At 47.4% G+C, this 19,394-nt stretch overlaps 4 protein-coding genes across 4 annotated transcripts; 2 read left to right on the top strand and 2 right to left on the bottom strand.

Annotated features, from left to right (window-relative positions):
* Window positions 1-2,879: 2,879 nt before the first annotated feature.
* N7520_011989 (uncharacterized protein) lies at window positions 2,880-3,209 on the bottom strand (the record flags this gene model as incomplete). The annotated part of the gene is made up of 2 exons (XM_057145922.1): window positions 2,880-2,927; window positions 2,985-3,209. The coding sequence occupies 2 exons, from the start codon at window positions 3,207-3,209 to the stop codon at window positions 2,880-2,882; spliced, it is 273 nt and encodes a 90-aa protein (XP_056991676.1).
* Window positions 3,210-6,356: 3,147 nt separating this feature from the next.
* N7520_011988 (fungal specific transcription factor domain-containing protein) lies at window positions 6,357-7,737 on the top strand (the record flags this gene model as incomplete). The annotated part of the gene is made up of 5 exons (XM_057145921.1): window positions 6,357-6,659; window positions 6,733-7,174; window positions 7,238-7,367; window positions 7,424-7,648; window positions 7,719-7,737. 5 exons carry the CDS (start codon window positions 6,357-6,359, stop codon window positions 7,735-7,737), a joined length of 1,119 nt encoding a protein of 372 aa, XP_056991675.1.
* A 6,847-nt stretch (window positions 7,738-14,584) lies between these two features.
* On the bottom strand, window positions 14,585-14,878 carry N7520_011987 (uncharacterized protein; the record flags this gene model as incomplete). Its single annotated transcript, XM_057145920.1, has 1 exon — window positions 14,585-14,878. One exon carries the CDS (start codon window positions 14,876-14,878, stop codon window positions 14,585-14,587), a length of 294 nt encoding a protein of 97 aa, XP_056991674.1.
* A 308-nt stretch (window positions 14,879-15,186) lies between these two features.
* Window positions 15,187-15,919, top strand: N7520_011986 (uncharacterized protein; the record flags this gene model as incomplete). The annotated part of the gene is made up of 2 exons (XM_057145919.1): window positions 15,187-15,220; window positions 15,282-15,919. 2 exons carry the CDS (start codon window positions 15,187-15,189, stop codon window positions 15,917-15,919), a joined length of 672 nt encoding a protein of 223 aa, XP_056991673.1.
* Window positions 15,920-19,394: the final 3,475 nt, after the last annotated feature.

Genomic DNA, 19,394 nt, shown 5'->3' with positions numbered 1-19,394 from the left:
ATGGAGGAGCAGTCGCTTTCGTGGATGATTTTACCGCATGGGTGACCGGAACAACCGCGCAGAGTAACCGGGAAGGAATCGAGGCAATTATCAATGAGGCGCTCGACTGGGAAAGACGAAGCGGAGCGACTTTTAAAGCGAAAAAGACGGCTGTCATACACTTTGCCCCCAAGACGGGTAAATCGGACCATGAGTCGTTCACCATCGAGGGACAGACAGTCGTACCGAAGGACCACGTTAAGATTTTAGGCGTCTTGATGGACACGCGACTCAAGTACAAGGAACATATTGCGAGGGCCGCATCTAAGGGCTTGGAGGCCGTGATGGAGCTTCGACGACTGCGGGGTCTATCTCCAGCAACAGCGCGGCAGCTATTCTCATCGACGGTGGCGCCGGTCGTGGACTACGCCTCCAATGTGTGGATGCACGCGTGTAAGAATAAGGCCATGGGGCCGATTAACCGAGTCCAAAGGGTAGGAGCGCAAGCCATTGTGGGAACGTTCCTCACGGTGGCGACTAGTATAGCAGAGGCGGAGGCCCACATTGCCACGGCACAGCACCGATTCTGGAGACGAGCTGTGAAGATATGGACGGACATACACACGCTACCGGAAACCAATCCTCTCCGCAGAAGCACAGATCGCATCAGGAAGTTCAGAAGATACCACCGCTCGCCGTTGTACCACGTAGCCGATGCGCTTAAGCACATCGACATGGACATACTGGAAACGATAAACCCATTTACGTTAGCCCCATGAGAGGAACGCATGCAAACCGATATTGATGAACAGAAAGAGCCTAAACCCCAAGCGGGCGGGTGCATGCAGGTCGCGGTCCGCAGCTCGGCACGGAACGAGCTGGTGGGGTTTGGAGTAGCTATCGAGAAGAAGCCACCTCGAAATCGAAAATTGAAACAGAAAACCCTTTCCATCACATTGGGTGCAAGAGCAGAGCAAAATCCATTCTCGGCGGAGCTGGCCGGCATGGCACATGGGCTGGGCATGGTCGTGGGACTGAAAGACTACAGGATCACGCTGCTCACAAGCAACAAAGCGGCGGTTCTCACGCTAAGAAACCCCCGACAACAATCTGGCCAAAAATTTATCTGTCGGATGTACAAGTTGATGAGAAGATTGCAGAGAAATGGAAACCGGATCAAATTTGTCTGGATCCCCACTAGCAAAGACAACAAACTCTTAGGTCTGGCTAAAGAACAGGCCAGAGCCGCGACACAAGAAGATGCTCTCCCGCAAGAGCGCATCCCGAGGATGAAGTCGACCACATTGAACAACGCACGGTCCCAAGCAGTCCCTAGAAATGGCCTGCCAGTGGACGTCGGAAAACACGCCAAACGAGTAGATGCAGCACTCCCAGGAAAGCACACTCGACTGCTGTATGATCGCTTGTCGTGGAAAGAAGCGAGCGTGCTGGCCCAGCTCCGGACTGGCATGGCGGGACTGAAAGGATATCTGTATCGGATCAACGCGGCAGAGACAGATCAGTGTGCATGCGGACAAGCCAAAGAGACCGTGGAGCACTTCCTTTTTCGATGTCGGAAGTGGACTGCACACCGGACGGAACTGATACAATGTACCAACACCCACCGAGGAAACCTGTCCTTCTTCCTGGGAGGGAAATCACCTTCTGATGATCAGAAGTTGACGCCAAACCTAGAGGCCGTACGGGCCTCAATACGATTCGCCATCGCGACGGGCCGACTCGAGGCCACTTAACCACGCCGACCAACCTAAACCACCCTTTTTCCGATCTAACTCACCAACCACCTCGTGCTACAGATAGTAGACGTGCTTCAACTGCCGAAGATAGGATGTTGAACACTTGGAGAAGCGCCTTCAAGCCAGCCTACTAACCAAATTACTAACCCACGAGCATCCGCTGCGACACTGCGTGCTGAAAAGACACATATGGCAAGGTTTTATGCATGGGCTCCAATGAGACACAGTACTGTATATATTATGACATGTATAGTAGATTAGCGATAGTTGCCCTTTCGGCTCAGCCGCCGGGCGTTAATGAATTGTGTGTGTGTGTGTGTAGTATCCCAAGACGGGCCACGGTTTTCCCAAGACAGACCACGATTCGCCGTATCCTGAGACCCTGAATTTCCCAAGATAGACCACGATTCACCCAATCCTACGATTTGCCGTATTCTGAGACTCTGGATTTCCCAAGATAGACCACGATTCACCCAATCCTACGATTTGCCGTATCCTGAGACCCTGGACTCCCCAAGACAGGCCACGATTCACCCTATCCTACGATTCACCGTATCCTGAGACCCTAGATTTCCCAAGATAGACGATTCACCGTATCCTGAGATCCTGGATTTCCCAAGACAGACCACGATTCACCCTATCCTACGATTCACTGTACTATTTCTTGACCACTCGAGTTTAGATTTTGATTGCATATTCACCGCCCGTGATTCTCCTTGTGCCGTTGACCTGTTGAGCATAGTTGCCCGATCCTTTCCAATCACCGCTCTGCGTTTCGACTTAGAGGACGCTGTATAAACCGCACTCCACCCTCTTTTTTGTGGGCTCTGTTTTGATTACCCGAGATATAATTATGATTGCATTTTTACCACCCGGTATTCTCCTTGTACAAGTGCGATCAACTGATAGAAATAAACACTGGTTAATTCATTGATTTCAACAGCTATCATGGCGGATATCCATCAATTTGTACCCAGAAAGCCAAAACTGCAATCGATGGACCGCTCAGAGTAGAAGGCGCATTGCTGAAATGTACAGGCGCTCCTGGTAGGCTAGATCGTACCTCTATTACCCGGCCAGTAGTCGGCCGTAGCTGGTCCCCCAGATCTAGCTTCTTGTGTCATCATTATGATGATTGGTCACTTAGAGGTTCTTATTGCTTCTCTCAACTGGCGTTGGATAGTAGGAGCCCTAGCAAAGTTAATATGCTTGATGCTCGGAGCCATGAAGATTATCGACAGCACATACTAGCTGAGAGCTTAGGAATGACCAAAACCCTGATGCGTCGGCTGAGAAAATGAACACCTTGCCTGATTCTCGAATGCGTATCCCCAAGCAAACATCCGCACCGCAAATCTCGCTATATTCTTGCGACTTCTTCTCTAGATTCGTCTTGCGTCGGTCTCTTTTCTGTCGAAGCGATTTTCTCTCCACCCTCAAAGCCTTTGATCGTACGCCGGACGTTGTGGCCATTGTAAAGATAGGAATGAAATACTATAATGATATAAAGCGGGGGATGGGCTTAGCGCTATGTATTCATAGGTAGTGAACTATGAGAAAGTTGAACCTGGGAAAGGGTGGAAATACGCCTTTTGATTTTCAAAGGACCACAGACCATGGTTGTAGCCCTAAAAGACCACGATTTTGGCGTCGCAAATGTCGAAATATCATTTCCCCTGTTGTCATTGAGAGTTTTATGATAATATTTAAGCAGTGTCTTTGAAAAGATACCAGAAAATGTGTCGAAGATACAGGTAGGTGAGTGAAGTAACAGCTCAGGGTGAAGCAAGATAGCCAATCAGTCTTGACTGATGACGTAATAAGCCTGCGACACCTTTTTCATTTTGCCATGAAATTTGGCCATTGCGGCAGGAAACGGTGTCGCGGGCAGAGTGTTGTTGCAAGGTCAAGACCCACTTGCTCCCCAAATCTGATTCAGGTGCTGACCCACGCACTGAGCATAGTTGCCGTTCTACTTTGATTATGGAAAGACAGTGTCGAGAAAATATGTGTAGTCACTTGCCAAAATTCTACGCTTTTTCGCAAATGTCTTTTGCACAATTTGAAGGTCATCTTTGAGTGTCAACCTGCCACGCGGCCGGTTAGTGGAAATCACCCACGTGCTATTGATCTCCTAGATGGCTCTGGCTTATCCAAAAGCGGCCAAAAAATTGAATGGAATTGTTTATAGTCTACACCGCCTAGCTATAGAGTTGCCAGAAAGTCTCCATGTCATTTCTCTACTTTGTGCATTCAATCGCTCTATCGCTAAGTCCGGCTAACACCGAAGCGTTTTAATGTTACAGTATGGATAAAATCAGGAGAACGAAAAATTAGGACATTTAAAAACATGCTGTCTGTTAAAACTAAAGGAGCACAATATCAAGATTGGGTAATATTTTGAGCTCTTCAAAAATATTGATCGTGAAAATTTGAGTCCCAAAATATTCAGGCCGGTCCAAATTTTTTGAAAGTTCAACAAACAAAATTTACTGTTCTGGAATTAATTTTAAATCCATACTTTTTCTAAATGCTCCATTCCAGAGCTATAGTCAGCGCATACTATCGACAAGTACAGGAAACGGTGTTGCGGGCAAAACGTTATTTCAAGCCCTTGATGATCCAGCTGTTTTGGTTTGCGTCAAGTTTTGGACTCAGCACTGCGAGGGAATGGCCGTGGCAATAAAGCGGCGTAGAAAATGGTCAAATCGAGATTACTGATCTAAGTGCTTTGATATGCGTCAAGTTTTGGGCTTAGAGAGGAGTTGTGGCTCTCGCAGGAGCTGTGGCTCTCACAGGAGCTGTGGCTCTCACAGGAGCTGTGGCTCTCGCAGGAGCTGTGGCTCTCACCGGAGTTGTGGCTCTCACGAGTATAGTATTTTTCAAATTTCGTTTTACGTCAACTACGTAGATGATCTTAAAGATTTTGAGTCTTATCGAACATAGGAGTTGGAAATTTCAATATCTTCTGCGGGATGTTGATCACGGGCAAGGCGGGGGAGGGGGCGCCGTATATCTTCTTTAGATATAGGAAAAATGAAGAAAAACGAGCAGAAATTGACAGAATTGGAGGCTATTGATGGATTGCGACCGAAGTGGAAGAAGGTCATGATGGAGCTTCGACGTGAGTGTAGGCGTACAGGAAGACGTCTGAATCGTTAAAAAGCTCTATATATGCTCTCTAGCTATTGGAAATTCATATTCTACAAGAATTATTGAGAAAACACCTTATATATTGCATAATTTAGACAGCTAAAATTGAAGTATGGTGGAAATGTTCGTTGGAGGGGCAATGTTCGTTGAAGTGTCGGACCCTCGCTAGCTCGGGTCGGTAAAAAATGGTAATTTTTGTAAGGGCCGGTTACTATATAATTTTATCCTCCGGGGCTTTAAATAATGTTAAATACAGTAAGAATACGAAACTACAATTCATGGTGATATCATTGGCGCTAGTGGCTTTCGTGTTTCATGTGGCCAGGCAGTGTGGACTGTGTGGGTACAGGTTACATAGCCCATGCATTGCCCACGGTGTTCTAGACCATGGTTGATTGGTAGAAAATGGAAAAATACACGATTTCAAATCAATACCCTCCACTGCCTGGCCACGAAATGTACAAAATATCATATTGAGTGCATTAGCGCGAGGTATTTGATACCCTCCAGGGCTTGGAAAGATAGAAAGCCAATTACCAGAAACGTGTAATCTTACCAAAGAATTGAGGTTGTGAATTTGTATATTTCGTGGCCAGGCAGTGTACAGGGCGATCAAACGGCAAATTGCCCCTAAAAATAGAATACAAAGAGGAATTGACTATTTCAAAGGAGGATAGGAACTGATAATGAAAATTTCTGATGGGGGAGGTCCTCAGCTATCTGGGGAGGATCCGTGGATTGGTGCAGAAACTTGAAAGAGACGATGGCTGTCCAATTGCTTTCAATTTTGATTTCTATTTATTTTCTCCACTTTTCGCAATCTTTTCTTTAGTGGTGTCTTTCATAATAGAATTGCCACGTTCCACCTAGGTACTTGGTCACATTAAGGCAACCTGCATGACATCACTCAAATATGATGGGCAGTGTACGGAGGTCTATAACCGCCAGCGGCTCATAACCCCAAATTCCCATAAACCAAGATTTTTTGCCCAGCGCTACAGAGCCGTATCGACCCACTTTGGAGGGAAAGTGGGGTTTCGCTTCACTCGCAAAACGGCTGGGTCAAATCGCTTCTGAAAGTCTTCATGGAGAGGAGAGACTTGTGGAGCCCCTACATACCCTTCACCACTCCTTAAATGAAGCCTCCGAGGTTCAAGAATGGTTACCTGATGAAGGTAATAGCAGTGTTAAGGCAAAGATGAATGTTAAATAATCGGACATAGTGCGATAAAGTCTTGATAAAGGTAATATTTACTTTCTTCCAAGGAGTTGAGTATTCAGTATCTTCTTTCACTATTTCTGATAGTGTAAATTAAAAAAAAAAAAAAAAAAATAGATTATTTATCTTTATATAGAATAAATCTATTCTATTTGCATTAGCACCATTTTATAACGAAACAATTATTACTTTAATAGGAATTTGTTTATTAATAGGTCTCCAAGCCACCGTTGTCAATATTGCAAGCCATGGTCACGACTTACTTCGATAACGTCAACGATTATTTCCCCATATTTTCACGATCAAATGTTGAAGAAAAGATAAGGCTGTACAACAATACTGCAGACGACCTCCAAGATCCAGCATTATCACTATGCTTCAACAACATGATTCTCCTGGCGTTGTTGGCTACGTCTAGAGCCCGCCTTGCAGAAGAAATCCCAGTTTCAATGGAGCTCAGTCTACTGAGAACGTTCTGGGATAATGCGATGGGCGCGTTCAAATCCCCTCTCTATCCCACATTGGTGAATGTACAGGCACTTCTGTCTTTGGTGAGCAACTGTTCTTTATTTCTCGACATTCATACATATATCTTTTAAGAGCTACTGACCACCAGAGTGATAGTGTCTAGTATGCCAGTCAATGTGCCTTGTGAAGATGGCACGAAGTTGCTTGCAACTCGCGCAGACAGTATGCAAACTGATGGACATGCAAGCGGACCCTCTTCAGAAACAGCAGGAACCTGTTGTCGATGAGGAAAGGATCGACGTGTCCTGGTGCATGAGTATCTTGGAGAATTCGATATCTTTTCCGAGTCCTGGCCAGTCATTTTATACTTTACAGATACCTCTACCAGTGGAGCAGCCAGAAAGCCCCGCGAAGAGTCATTTCATTGCGAACATTCGTCTCGCACAGATACGAGAAAATATGCGCGTGACGTTATTTGGATCTAGTACAAATGGCCCTTTGGGGACAGCCACGCAAACCCTTGCGTTTGGCTATCTTGATGAATTACAGCAAATTCAGGCCAGTCTTGGTGTCGATGTTAGCCTTGCTAATTTGGCATGTCTGTCAATGAATCCCTTCCAGCTCTCCATACAATACTCGATTTTGACTACAAGATTGATAGTTCATGAGTTGGTCACATCTGATTTGAATAGCGCCGAAAGCCTTGCCGATGCACAAAATGCCGTTCGGATATTGATCACGATGGGAAGTAAGACCATCGATGAAGTGAAAAGCCATGCGATTCTACCACGGTATTTTTGCCCTACGTTTTTACTTTTCGTATTCCATGAGTAACTCATCTCTTCAGTCTATTTGTGACGGACTCGCTCGTTGCCCTGTCTGCACTCGCTTCGGGTGTTATACGTGACCCGAGCAGACTCGAAGATGCTGAGTTGCTCCGGTCAATTTACCACCTCCTTCAACGGATGAACAAAGTCTGCGCCGAGTCGACTTTCTCGAGTGCTCTTGAGGCGATCCTTGGCGCTGTGCTGGATTTTGTGACTGCGGTTGGGCGCCCGGCCACGTCCATGGGGTCCGACTGTACTTCCGGTATGTCATTATCCTCATCTTGCCGTTTATTCAAACCCTCATTTTTTGAACAGGGTTTGCGGGTGGATCTGATGAATTTTTCCTTTCGGATACGGGATCTACTAGCTTTATGGATCGTTTGTTTCCTTAGTACAGTCAACGCTCGCTTACGCCACTCCCTCTTATGGCCCAATCGCGGTTAGGGCACCACCTTCGCGTGGATGGACCCACTTTTATTGATTTTTACATACAAATTTTTGATAAGAGCCACATTCACCTTTACCACCACTTTTCATCATAATTTGCTGAGTCATCTCGCGCTTAATAAGCCGTATCGACCAATCAAAATATCTGGATCCGAGGATAATGCCCCACTTCCATCCCTGACCACTGTCCGCCCACCTGTGCAGCAAAAAGTGCAAAAAGTGCCAAAATATGCTAGAAAAGGCGTATCTGACGCACAAAAGCAAGCGCTTAGGGTTTATTACTCTCAAACCACCCCTCGTCCATCACACAAAGTGTGTGCAGATTGGTTTTCGTCTCAATTTAAACGACCAATTAACCGCTCAACTATAACAAGAGTGCTTTCATCCAAATACGCCCACCTTGATAGTAGCCCAGCAGGCTTATCTATGCGTGCTTCTGCGTCTAATTGGCCACTTTTAGACGAAAAGCTTAATCAATGGGTTAATTGGGTTATTGCTCAGAAAGACCACCCACCTCTTACTGGCCATATCCTTCAGATGAAAGCTGCTGAGCTTTGGAGGACAATACCTGAATATCAAGATATGCCAAAACCACAGTTCTCAGATGGATGGTTATACCGTTTTAAGAAGCGGCATAATATCCAATATTACCGATTTCATGGTGAAGCTGCTTCGGTTCCAACCTCTATTCATGAGGATATCAAGCCAATCCGGGCAATTTGTGATCAATATAACCCTGAAGATATCTATAATATGGACGAAACAGGGTTATATTGGAGACGTATGCCTAATGGGAGCCTTGATAAGCAGAAGCAAGCAGGGCAAAAGCTTGATAAAACTCGAATTTCGGTTATTGTTGCGACAAACGCTACCGGAAGTGATCGGGTGCCCCTACGGTTAATTGGGACCGCAAAAACACCTCGCGCACTCCGGGGAGTAGATAGCCGAAAGGTGGGATATGTTTGGAGAAATAACAAGAAGGCGTGGATGCGCGGTGACATCATGGAGCAATGGTTACGCTCCTTTTACCAGCGAATTAGTATGGAAAGACGAGTCGTCCTATTACTTGACAATGCGTCACCATATCTTGTTGGACTCCAAAAAGCACCCCCACCGCCCCGAGTTAAGGTTATTTTCCTCCCAGCAAATTCAACCTCGATTTATCAACCTTTGGACCAAGGGATAATTCAAAATCTGAAGCACCACTATCGCAAATTTTGGGTCCGGTGGATGATTTGTCTATTGGATCAAGGTCGACCAAACCCACAATCGAGGATGACGTTATTATATACTGTCAATTGGCTTACAAAGATGTGGGCTGTGAAGGTATTGGACGAAACCATATTCAACTGCTTTCTTAAAAGCACGTTGATTCGGAGATCTCCAGCTATCACCCCTACAGACGATATCCCTATACCCACAAGCACACCTCTAACAGAGCCCGGTTTAACCGAAAAATTAGGGGTGCTCTTTAACGAAGCTTTAATTAAGCTTGGGGTCAATAGCCGAGAGGGGGGTCCAGAGGCGTTTTATGACTTTTTAAACCCATCAGACGAAAGTGATCCACCCCCTGAAGACCTTGATTTTGGTGGTGGTGGAGATATATATATCACAGATCAACCGTTGGACGAAACCTTGGACCCCCCTACAGATATGGTCCCGTCCGATAGATTGATATTAGACCATCTTGATGATATGCTACTGTGGGCTAGTATAAGAGATGGGACTACTTCAGACCATATACGTACGATTCATGGTCTAATGCGTGATTTCAGCCGAATTCGCATAGATGGAAAACGTCAGGTGACCTTGGAGGACTCTCTGAACACGTAATCAGGGTCGAACAGCATGTACCAATGGTATGGGTCACGTCTGTGTACTTGTCTGGTATTCTCTAGTCTCCACCACAGCAATTTAACATGTGGTACGCTGACTAATAAAGTTGATTACATGATCCATTGTTCCGACACTGCCATCTCATCACGTGACACATGGCTCCGGCCCCGATGCTGCTGAAGAGAAGTCGGTTTGAGCTTCCAAGAATCCATGCCCAGTTTATTGGCGAATCGAGAAATTCAGAGAATTTGGTACTCGGTGATATCAGTTTCACCCAGAGATTCACTCTGCTAGGTGTGGGGATCTATGAAGAGACAGCCATGACCATGTAGGGCTATCGTCGAACTACCATGGCAGAACATAGACGGGGTCTTACGTATTGGTGCTGGATGTCTAGCTCAGGTGCTTGTCATCCAGGTCCAACAGTGAGACTTGCACCACGGTGGTGTGGTGTGAGATGCGAGCTCGGTGTCTCTACGTTGCATCGTGCTGTCAAGTCCCTGTGACATCTGCGCCATTGCGTACATCTCTGCAGGCTGTGTGAAATCATTTTTGCTCGCTCCAGGCTCTTCGCAGCGCGCTTTGTTGCTCCTTTTCCTAACGCAGCAAGCTCTGCTGACTTTGTCCTCGAGAGTGCCATCGTGCTGGATGCGGGTGATGCGTCATGACACAACGCTTGCTGGCCACCTCATCAATCACACATCTCAGCTATCGCAGTCACGTGTCATCAGACACACAGCTGTGCGTCGCTGCGTCGCTGATGTCTCGCAACGCACGATCACCACAAGGCCTTGACTTGCCTTGCTAGGCACATCTTATGTTCCGCGTGAGCTGCTGACTGACGAAGAGTACTTGTGAGGTTCTTTCGTAGTATTTTCAGGTCTTTCATCTAGTCTTAAGAAGAGTGCTCGTCATGCTGTGCAAATTGTAGGCCGATGATGCAGGGCTCATATAGCTTCCTGCTCGATGCTTTTCAATCCGTCTGTGTAAGTGCCTTGATAAACCCTCGATGGTATATCATCCTCGTAGACTGGTGACTGCTATCGGTAACACAAATGTAATACACCTTGCTATTCGATGGGCGTACCACGGCAGCCTCGTCAGGGTATGGGGCAGGGCAGCTTATAAAATGTATATACACACTGTACGTGCATAGTGTCGTTTTGTCGAATCTAAAGCTCACCGCTATATTCAATTTCATAAGGAGCCTCCGTTTGTGGCCGTGGAGTTGCTGAACATTAGCTTCATATTTGTATCATACGTGCTTGACTTCGAACTGACTAAGTCCCAGTTCTTCCATGATGTATCGCTGTCATACTCTAATAAACCGGTGTAAGCTTCATTAGTCATGTGTCTGTGAGGCCATTAGAGATATACAAGCCACGCGCGCGACTCTGATGTTATGGCGTCTGTAGACCAAAAAAAAATGTTTTTCATTGATCTATAGAGGTGCGGCTACAATATATATATTCAGTATATACTAGGAAGCTCTAGCCAACTGGATTCTTGGTGTAGGGCCTCCCAATTTAACGACATGATGTAGCTTTCCTTTTGTACACAACTGCCAGCCCTTTGTTAAGACTCTATTTCCTGTCTAGAAGGACTTGACAACGGCTGTTGGCCCGAGAAAAATACAGTGATGTTGGTGGGGTCTTTTCCCGAGTCGGACGAAGTGTGGGCGAAGGGTGACACACCGCCTGAGCGACACCGTTTGTCAACGCGTCTAGACTCAGTATTGATAGTCTGCTTGTCGACGCGTCGGCACTGTCATCATCGACAAATTGTTATTAGTGCTGGTCACCGATTCCAGGCTGGTGACTGTTTTCCGATCAGGCTCAACTATTTCAGAAAGCTAGTCAACGTTTTATCTGAGCAAACTTAACTATTTACGGAAGCTTAGTCGAATGTTCACGCACGATCATTTTACTGTTCATGAAGTCGTACTCGATTATTTGTTCACAATCATTCAACTGTTTACACAGCAGCTCAACTGTTTATATAGTAGTTCAACTGTTTACACAGCAGTTCAACTGTTTACACAGCAGCTCAACTGTTTACACAGCAGCTCAACTATTTACACAGCAGTTCAACTGTTTATATAGTAGTTCAACTGTTTACACAGCAGCTCAACTGTTTACACAGCAGCTCAACTGTTTACACAGCAGTTCAAGTGTTTACACAGCAGTTCAACTGTTAAAAAGCCGGTAAAATGTTTACGAATGGTCTTTCAACTGATCATGGACGCTCATCCAACTGTTGATGAGAAAAGGCTCAACTGTCTACGCACGCTCATTCACTTTTTTTTTGAAAATATGCTCCATTATTTATCAAAACAGACTCCAATTTTCACCACCACTGGGTCAAACGTTTAAGCACGCTCATTTGAGGTTCACGACGCTCAGTCAACTATCATCATTACAAAATGCTTACCACCAGGGACTATCGATCACCGCATCTACCCCTTCACCACCAACGCCAACCTCAACAGTCATCTCAGTTTTCCTGACCTGTGCGATAGACGTGGATAATGCTTCCTTGCCCAAGTCTGATGGTCTTTGACCGAGCTGACCGGCCTGTACGTGTGTGTATACATCCTCTACGTGTGTATATACATCTTGGGAAATCAGGTTCTGGACGTAATACTACTATGCAGGAAGGAATCAGGAACAGCAATATGCTGGGTTTATTCATTCTCTATTCAATGCTATCTTGAAGTTGAAACAGGCATCGGAATGGGCTCTCATGGCCATGCCAGACTCTTCGCCCGTGGCCCGAGCCTACAAAGGTGAAACATCGACGTTGGCGCAGGTCTTGGCTTCTTCAATTGCAGAGCGAGCATTGAATACTGGTCCCTAGCACCACGTAGAGGTGCCTGCACTTGGCTAGAGTTCCTTGGTTTCGCAGCGTTCCCCTGCGGAGCACGATTTGATGACGCAGAGTCAGTACTGCGGAGCACCTTGGTATCGCAGCGGTCTCCTGCAGAGAACTTGGTAACGCAGCGGTCTCCTGCGAGGAACAGTTGGTTTCGCAGAGCCCATCCTGCGAGGAACAGTTGATAACGCAGAGCCCATCCTGCGAGGAACAGTTGGTATCGCAGAGCCCATCCTCCGAGGAACAGTTGATAACGCAGAGCCCATCCTGCGAGGAACAGTTGATTTCGCAGAGCCCATCCTGCGGGGAACAGTTGGTATCGCTGAGCCCATCCTGCGAGGAACAGTTGATATCGCAGAGCCCATCCTGCGAAGCATGTTTGGTGACGCAGAGCTTGTACTGCGGACCCGTGGCCACGGAGACCCTCAAGCCTGCAGACAAAGCCTGCAGACAAGAGATGGAAACAATGACACACGGGAGTGTGAGGAGGAAAGTCCTGATCTTTTTTGGGCCGGAAATCTCGCGCCTTTTATGTCGGGTCGGCTACGTCTCTTCACAGAAACCCCCTGCGCAAATTCAGAGAAACGGCCACTGATTTGCGAGGGCATTGGAAAGTTACTTGGAACTCTTTGGCCAGAAGACGAACCTTCAATGGATCCGTGGTTGGTCTCATGATGCCAGGGGGACCAGCCATTGGTTCCATCAAATCGATCATCTAGACTGACCATTTCCTGCGGTGGGTTACACTGGCGACTGGGTACCAGAAAAGATGAAATGGAAACCATGGATATGATCGCTGTGGCAATGCAACGCAGTTGCATTGCAAGTTGCGACATATGTATTACAATAGAGCATTCAAAGAGGGCTAAACGCAACGGCTATGCACGTGCAATCATAGGTACCATTGAAATTATTGTCGCGCAACGATGAAAATCCTCTGCAGCGCATGTTGTCCTTGTTTACGTCCTTCTGAGAACCCAGTGAGTAGTATCAAGTAAAATGCTCGAAACGACTGGATCTTAGACCAGGGTTGAAGGAGAGCGGGCGTCACTCCGGAAGAGTGAGGTTTGCGGAACAACCCGTTCGCTGCGATGCGTTGCGAACCGAGTGTCAAGTATTTCTGTGGCAATGACTTGATCAGTTTCATGATCAGAGAAGATATCTGAAGTTTAGTGCATCCTTCTCAGTGAGGTGCACTGCAGGTATCGAGCATTGCGAATGCTACTTAAACTACGAAGGTAGCCGGGTCAAGACCTTCGTGATTATTTGGAAGAGAACTGCGACCGACTGTGAGCTGTGGTATCAGCCATCAAGGGAGTGGTCATAGAAGAGCAATAAAGACCGGATAAGCGCGTCGTAGTAATTCCAACCGGTATCAGACTGGGAACGTGAAATTTACTTCCCTAATAAACTTCTCATAGATATCCCAGCACTGTGCTCTGCCTCTACTACGCGGCCTTTCATAAAAAACGCGACACTTGGGTCAAGAAACAGGATACCAAAAAGTTTCCGGTGTGAAAAATGAGTCGTTCGTCGTGGACCCTGACCCATGGGATAAATACCACGTGTCATTTAGACTTTGTGTTCCCGAGCGATCATTCCGTTCTGGGCCCTCCAATTCTCCACTCTGGATGTGGGACCCAAGCTCTGCTAGACTCGAACCACACTCGTCACACGATTAGGCCATTTACAGCAACAGAGATGGGTCTGTCGAACTTTCCCAGTGGAAGACTTGAAGTAGGAACACTCGGGAATATTATGGCTCTCATCTTCCTGCAAATATGTCCCAATCCCATTGCCATAGATCGTCAAAGAAAGGGGTGGCAAATAGAGCCAAAGCCGAGATTTTCGGGCAGCGTCGATCCCGTTCCAGAACCGCGCGGCCCCACCATGAGTACTGCAGAACCATTCAAAGGAGTACCACGGAACCCTGCCTTTGCTCCATGGTGCTTTTGAACTCAACTTGGGCAGCATCCAAAGATTCTCTGATTGAACGAGCGCTCTCTTTCAGCAGTTGCACTTTATCTTTACGAGCTAGCAAAAAAGGGTGGTCTTGTAGCAGTCGAGAAGCAGTCTTTCTGGACTGTGGCAGAGTCGTCATACTCGTCCGAGAAGTATGTCAATGTCCTGGCTTGATCCTGGCTCGATGCGGGAGGGCAGAATCTCGTTGATCCCAACAATGCCGCCCATGCCGAGTCCAACTCCGAAGAGCCTTCGTTGCTACCATGGCACGTCAGCTGGGTCCGTGTCGATCTCTGGTCGATCTCCTGATATTGCAACGCTACCATCACACCTTGATAGTCAGGGCACGACGGACTCATTTTCAAACCCTGAACGGTCAGGCTTCAGTGGTCCAGGGGTCTTTGCCGCGCCCATCATTTGCAGATCAGTGTTTATTTTTCTCCTCTGCAAAGTCAACACAATCACCAACAACGTATGAGACAAGATATGCCAGGAAGTAAACGCAGCGTACTTGCATCATCTGTGTCAAATCGAGATCATATTCACAGCCCTTTATACAACGCAGCCACATCATCACGTCCTGCGAAGCAACGGTGAGCAGCCACAATAAATTCATTGTGCTTGCTAACTTCTCTCCATCTTCTCCAGTACATCGAAACCAATCACAATGTCTCGCCCAAGAAAGATCGATGCCATCTCGAGTGAGTTCCAAATCTACATCTTTTGCTAATACGAATATTAACTAACGAACTTGAATCACAGTTCTGGAGAGTCTCTCTTCACTCTTGGGAATACGATCAGGAAAAATTCCCTTTCGCGCCCAAAATCGAATCCTCCAAGCCATACAGCAACACCTTGAGTTCCATGCATTTCGGTTTGCTCACAAATGGCTGCCGGAGAAGTCTCTCATGAACGGGTGGACGTGCCCAGAAGAATTAGAGCTACACAGATTCTTCATATTTTTGGCAAGGAACAAGACCCGAGTACAGCACAGTGCCTTCCGCCAAGCCAGTTGTGCTCTACTGAGAATGAAAGGGCCAGTGTCCGCGATTCGTCACGCTGCTGTTCATCGTCTGACTCAGGATCATGAATCTCTCCTGCAGATGAATCGCGTCGCCATTGAATTCGTGATGACTACCGGTGAATCTTCGCCCCCTGCGAAGCTTTGCCGTCTCCTTGACTTCTTGGAGGCTAGACTTCCGAAACCAGACCGGCTTGCGAGATCAGGCCCGCTTCCGGACCAGCCTTTAGAATCCAAAGGCTTTCTGCGCAGACGTCGCTACAGGGAACCGAAGGCTCAACTCACACCACTACCGAAATCTGCCATTGAAGTATTACAATGGGTTGAGGGGTTATTTGTGCTGGAAGTGGAGCGCTTCTTGCATACGGTGTTACAATAAATGCTAGCTTGAAATCTTCGTGATGGAGTCTTCGTGATGGACTCTTCGTGTCGTGTTGAAAGCCATCGTATATACCACACATCTATATGAAGTCAAGAAGCATACTAGTAATAGAACTGATCTGGTCTAAAAGTCTCACATTAAAATCGGAGCTAGACTTCGTAGGTCATGAATAGGAGCATATCTCGCAGTTGCGGCCAAACGCACACCAGGGCGGTACAAAGGCGCCTGACCGTCGTCATGGCGACGAAGATGATGTTCCTCGTGGTGGGGGTAGAAGGTTCGATGATCAGCGGTCCAGGAGTTGGATTCTGGGATCCAGAAGGAGGGCCCCGAAGCCACTACGTCCCAGGCTCGATCCAGTGGTCTAAAAAAACACGTGGAAAACTCTTAGCCTAAGCGCGTACCAGATTGATGATCACATACGCACATTCATGGATACTCGGCAGGTAACTCCTTGTCCAATCGGCTCTGGTCTGTCCAGAAGAGATCTCGATTTCGCAAGTACCCGCGATGCTGTTGCTTGATTCATTTCAACTCATTGGCCTCTCTCTCGACAATATAGAAGAACCCTGCGTCACATTGTCACGGGCTCGATAATTTGGTGACTGGTCCCGCCAATTCTCCGTGGTTGCCTAGTTGTACAGTGTCCTAGAGTGTCGGAAATTGGTGCACGGAGCGGCAGCTCAGCACCAATTCTGAAACGCAGATTGAGGAAAATATTGAGCGTGGTAAGAATTTTCAGCCCTGAAATTGGGCTTAAAAGCCTTCTGATGGTTCTTTCCTCAAAAAGATTGGATACCGTTTATTCAGATACGCCATTACTGAACCTTCTATATTTCAATGAGCTATTGATTCTGGGCCCTTTTGCAATGCGGACCCATCAAATACCCACACCTACGACGGACGTATGTGTTCTCTACACATCAATTGAAAAGGCCGTCTATTGGTGGTTCCGGCTTTTCAGTTGTACATTAGTGTTTGCCAGTGGAGACGCTCAAGAGAAAATTGGGATCTAATTTGATATCTCCAGCTTTTTCGAATCAATGTCAGGTATTCCAAATCTATTCAAGTTTCAACTTCTGGGGCTGACGGACTGTTCATTCGATGCAGACTGCATACAGACTCCTGAAGTTTCTCTTCAAACCGTATTCATTGTTTTGAAAATGATTGTTGAGATTTGCCTATTCTGAAACTTACATGAAGCTTCCTTCCCATCATTAATGCTCGTCTCATTCCTCGTTAGGCTCATGTTCTCTTTTTCGCTTTGTCTCATAAAGGCATGGGTCTCTACCTGGCAGCTGACTGTGCGATCTTCAACAAACATCTGGACGAGACAATTTGCGCGGAACAAATGTTTAAGCTTGTTTATGATCATTGTATTACGTAAGTCGTGCCATTCACCATGGGTCTGTTCTCGGATCCTCGTTCGCTGGAGCGATGCTCAGCGTACAAACAATTCATTAACGCCCGGCGGCTGAGCCGAAAGGGCAACTATCACTGACCTACTGTACATGTCCATCTGTGTATGCTGTGTCTCCTGAAAGCCCATACATAAAACCTTATAACATATAACATTTCCAGAAAGCAGTATCGCAGCGAGTTTATCGTGGGTTAGTAAGTGGGTTAGTAGGCTGGCTTGAAGGTGCTTCTCCAAGTGTTCAACATCCTATCTTCGGCAGTTGAAGCGCGTCTACCATGTGTAGCACGAGGTGGTGGGTAAGTAGGGTCGGAAGAAGGGCTGGGGGCTATGTTGGTCGATATGTTCAAGTGGCCTCGAGTCGGCCCGTCGCAATGGCAAAACGTATGGAGGCCTGTACTGCCTCTAGGTTTGGCGTCCACTTCTGATCATCAGAAGGCTGTTTTCCGCCCAGGAAGAAAGATATGTTTCCTCGGTGAGTCTGCGTGCATTGTAACATTTCCGTCCGGTGCGCCATCCACTTCCGACATCGGAAGAGGAAGTGCTCCACGGTCTCTCTTGCTTGTCCGCAATCGCATTGATCCGTCTCTGCTACATTAATTTGATTGAGATACCCATTGAGCCTAGCCATGCCGGTTCGGAGTTGGGCCAGTACGCTCGCTTCTTTCCACGTTAGGCGATCATACAACTGCCGGGTGTGTTTGCCTGGCAGTGCGGCATCTACTCGTTTTGCGTGTCTTCCTATGTTCCCTGGTAGCTCACTGCTGGGGACTGCTTGGGATCGTGCGATGTTCAATGTTGTCGACTTCATCCTCGAGACGTGTTCTTGTGGGAGAGCATCTTCTTGTGTTGCAGTTCTGGCCTGTTCTTTAGCCAGACCTAGCAGCTTGTTGTCTTCGGTAGTAGGGATCCAGTGGAATTTGATGCGGTTTCCATTCCTCCGCAACCTTCTCATCAACTTGTACATCTGACAAACAAACTCCTGGCCAGACTGTCGTCGGGTGTTCCTTAGCGTGAGCACCGCCGCCTTGTTGCTTGTGAGCAACGTAGTACTGTAGTCCTTGATTCCCACTATCATTTTCAACACATGTGCCATGGCTGCCAGCTCCGCAGAGAACGGGTTCTGCTCTGCCCTCGCGCCCAATGTGATGGAAAACGTTTTGAGCTTCAATTTTCGATTTCGAGGTGGCTGTTTCTCGATTGCGACTCCAAATCCCACCAGCTCGTTCCGTGCCGAGCTGCTGACCGCGATCTGCATCAACCCGCCCGCTTCAGTCTGGGGTTCATGTTGTCCGTCAATATTGGCCTGTACGCGTTCGTCCCATGGGGCCAACGTGAACGGGTCAATTGTTTCCAGTGTCTCCATGTCGATGTGCCTAAGCGCATCTGCCACTTGGTACAGCGGCGAGCGATGATATCGTCTGAACTTTCTGATCCGGTCTGTACCTCTGCGGAGCGGGTTTGTTTCAGGAAGGGTACGCATGTCCGTCCACATTTTCACGGCCCGTCTCCAGAAAAGGTTCCGCGCGGTGGCAATATGGGCCTCCGCCTCCGATACGCTGGTCGCGACGGTGAGGAATGTCCCCACAATGGCTTGTGCTCTAACTCTTTGGACTCGATTGATCGGCCCCATGGCCTTGTCCTTACACGCGTGCATCCAGACATTGGAGGCGTAGTCCACAACTGGCGCCACCGTCGATGTAAATAACTACCGCGCCGTTGCTGGGGAAAGGCCGCGAAGTCGCCGAAGCTCCATCGCTGCCTCCAGGCCCTTGGACGCGGCCCTCGCCATATGTTCCTTGTATTTCAGTCTCGTGTCCATCAAGACACCCAGGATCTTGACGTGCTCATTGGGCACAACCGTCTGTTCCTTGATGATAAACGACTCATGGTCCGATTTACGCATCTTGGGAGCAAAGTATATGATAGCTGTCTTTTCCGCTTCAAAAGTTGCTCCACTTCTCCTTTCCCAATCGAGCGCCTCATTGATAATTGCCTCGATTCCTTGCCGGTTACTCTGCGCGGTTGGCCCGGTCACCCATGCGGTAAAATCAT

The sequence above is a fragment of the Penicillium odoratum genome (genome assembly GCF_028828045.1).
Source record: "Penicillium odoratum strain IBT 22623 chromosome Unknown utg000008l_segment0_segment0, whole genome shotgun sequence".
In the NCBI taxonomy this organism is placed as follows: Eukaryota; Fungi; Ascomycota; class Eurotiomycetes; order Eurotiales; family Aspergillaceae; genus Penicillium; species Penicillium odoratum.
The sequence above is the reverse complement of the archived record's forward strand: the minus strand, read 5'-3'. Positions and strand labels throughout refer to the sequence as shown.